The sequence below is a fragment of the Merops nubicus genome, unplaced genomic scaffold (assembly GCF_000691845.1).
Source record: "Merops nubicus isolate BGI_N331 unplaced genomic scaffold, ASM69184v1 scaffold6250, whole genome shotgun sequence".
Lineage (NCBI taxonomy): Eukaryota > Metazoa > Chordata > Aves > Coraciiformes > Meropidae > Merops > Merops nubicus.
In genome coordinates, this window is record NW_008583452.1 from 15,412 (window position 1) to 17,953 (window position 2,542).

Sequence of the window (2,542 nt, forward strand, 5' to 3'; positions counted from 1 at the left end):
GATAAAAAATAGGAAAGGAAGCCACTCAATAATATAAAAAATATTTTACAATAACTGTAAAGTCAGAAAAAAACCTGACAGCATCAGTTTTAAATGCACAATATGCCTTACCTAGGCTATCCTTGTGGACTTCAAGCAAAAAGCCATCATGGAAATCTGGCTCACAGGCACAGGGGACAGGTTTAGAACGGAAGCGCTGGTTTCGGAAGTGTAAACACAGAGTGAAGGTAGAACAGATTTGGCCAGGCAGAGGCTCTGGTTCCTGAAGATGCTCCAGAAAAGCTTTTCCACCCAATACCTGAAGGTAAAGATACCTCCGTGTTGGGTCAATGTTAGCTGCAAAGCGTAGTGACAAACATGAAGAGACTACAAACAGATTGTGGGAAGCATGTTAAGTATCAGTTCATTAACAGGAGACTAGAAAAAAGAAACTTTTATGAAATAAGTGCTTAAGAGGAAGTGATTTTAAAATGTATGGAAGTTATCTTGATGGAAAATAATTTTTTTAAAAGTCATAGTTTAAGTGACACTGATTTCTGCTGCTTACATGAATTTTTCTCCTGTGGATAAGCAGGAAATACATGCACAGTTAGGCATGTTCTATGCCAGTTTATACTGGATTGCTAATTCAGAGTTTAAAAATCACAGACTTCAATTTTCTCCTGGAACTACAATCCAAATATTCAAATAAAGAAGTAGCATACTTTTTTTCAGAACTGGTGGTTCTCGGTCAACAAAATGTGTTGATGGTTTTGGAGCTGAAGTCCTCTCCTTTTCGTCCACATCCTGGAAGTACAGTTAAGACTTTTTAAGGAGTCAGAGGATACAACAGTGCTCTTACTGTGGTCTGTTAAAAATTAAAGAATCCTCCTTTCCAACTGAATGCACTCCTCAGGTCTGCTCCCTTTTAGTACTTGAGATGTAACAAAACTGAAAAAATAGCTTCAATGGAGTATTATCATTAAAACAATTTTTGCATATGCATTAAGCTGTTCTGCTCCTAATATGTCTCAAAACAGTAAAGCCATTACAAACCTTCAGAAGTAGCAAGTTTTCACTTTTGTCAAAATGCTGAGTAAGAGGAATAGGCAAATATATTTTCACTCCTCAAATGCTACTTACAGTTGCAAATTTAAGTTCCTTAATAACATCATCAATGATTCCTCGTTGTCTTAAGGCATTTATCAGATCTTCTGTGGATAACTGCTGATGCTCAGGTGCTAACTCTTCACGTATAGTCTCAGCAAGGACTTCTCTGATCCTGCCATGGACATCCATCTGAAAGAAAATGCATGATGTTCTACAAACACAAGCTCTTTGCATGGCAGTGGTTATGGCTAACCAGTCACTCCTAGACACACAGAAATAACTACATGAAAATATTTACCCTTTTGGAATTAATCAAACAAGTCACAGTTATCTCACCAAAGCAGCTATACCAGTTAAAAGAAATCATGAGCATACCCAACCTGAGCACTTGCACTGCTCTTCACAGCGTGCCCTGCCTTGACCTTCCCTCCTCATAAACAGGTCTGAAAATCCATCAGTTACAAAATGGTCATTGTTTTAGTTCCTCTACTCCCTCAAAATTCAAACTTACGACAGAGCAGCCCTGCAGTGAAGGACTTGGGGGTGCTGGGGGTGAGGAGCTGGACAGAAGCCAGCCCCATGCACTCACAGCCCAGAAGCCCCCAGCAGCCTGGCCTGCCCCCCAGCAGCGTGGGCACAGGGCAGGGAGGGGATCCTGCCCCTCTGCCAGCTCTGTGAGACCCCCCTGCAGTGCTGGGGCAGCTCTGGAGTCCTCAGCACAGCAGAGCCAGGGAGCTGCTGGAGCGGGGCCAGAGGAGCCCCAGCAATGCCCCGAGGGGGGAACCCCTCTGCTGGGAGCCCAGCAGGAGAGAGTTGGGCTGGGGCAGCTGAGAGGAGAAGGCGCCAGCTGGGCAGACCTCCTAGGGGCCTTAAAGGGGGCCTAGAAGAACAATGGGAAAGGTATCTTTATGGGGAAGTGTAGTAATAGGACAAGGGGCAGTAGTTTTAAACAGAAAGAGGGTAGATTCAGGTTAGAAATTAGGACGAAGTTTTTCATTACGTGAGTGGTGAGACACTGGCACAGGTTGCCCAGGGAGGCTGTGGATGCACCATCCCTGGAATTGTTCAAGGCCAGGTTGGATGGGGCTTGGAGCAACCTGCTCTAGTGGGAGGTGTGCCTGCCCACGGCAGGGGGGTTGGAACGAGATGATCTTTAAGGTTCCTTCCAACCCAACCCATTCCATGAATTAGTGGATTCTTGGTCTTCTGCTCCCATAGCTAGGCCAGTGGATTTTCCATCCGTTCCTAGCCGGGGAAGGCGCAGCAGTGGCGGCGGCAGGAGGCGGGAAAAGCCGCCAGAGGAGGCAGCGAAGAGACGAGAGGAGGCGAGAGCTGCCGGCCCTGCCAGCACCGGGCTCCAGCGCGGCCAAACGGCGCCGGGAGACCCCTGCGGCGGCTGAGGTCGGAACAACGAAGCGGGGCGAGGGAGCGGGATCGGACCGACGGGTCCGCG

General features: G+C 46.9%; 1 protein-coding gene across 1 annotated transcript in view; it reads right to left on the reverse strand.

Annotated features, from left to right (window-relative positions):
• The window catches only part of CEP76 (centrosomal protein 76kDa), a 13,894-nt gene extending 12,616 nt beyond the window's left edge, over nt 1–1,278 (reverse strand). Inside the window, exons 1-3 of the mRNA XM_008940703.1 lie at nt 1,123–1,278; nt 705–786; nt 112–336 (exon numbers count right to left, since the gene is read on the reverse strand). Of these exons, the coding sequence (XP_008938951.1) occupies nt 112–336; nt 705–786; nt 1,123–1,278 (463 nt within the window). The remainder of the gene's footprint in view (nt 1–111; nt 337–704; nt 787–1,122) is intronic.
• Nucleotides 1,279–2,542: the final 1,264 nt, after the last annotated feature.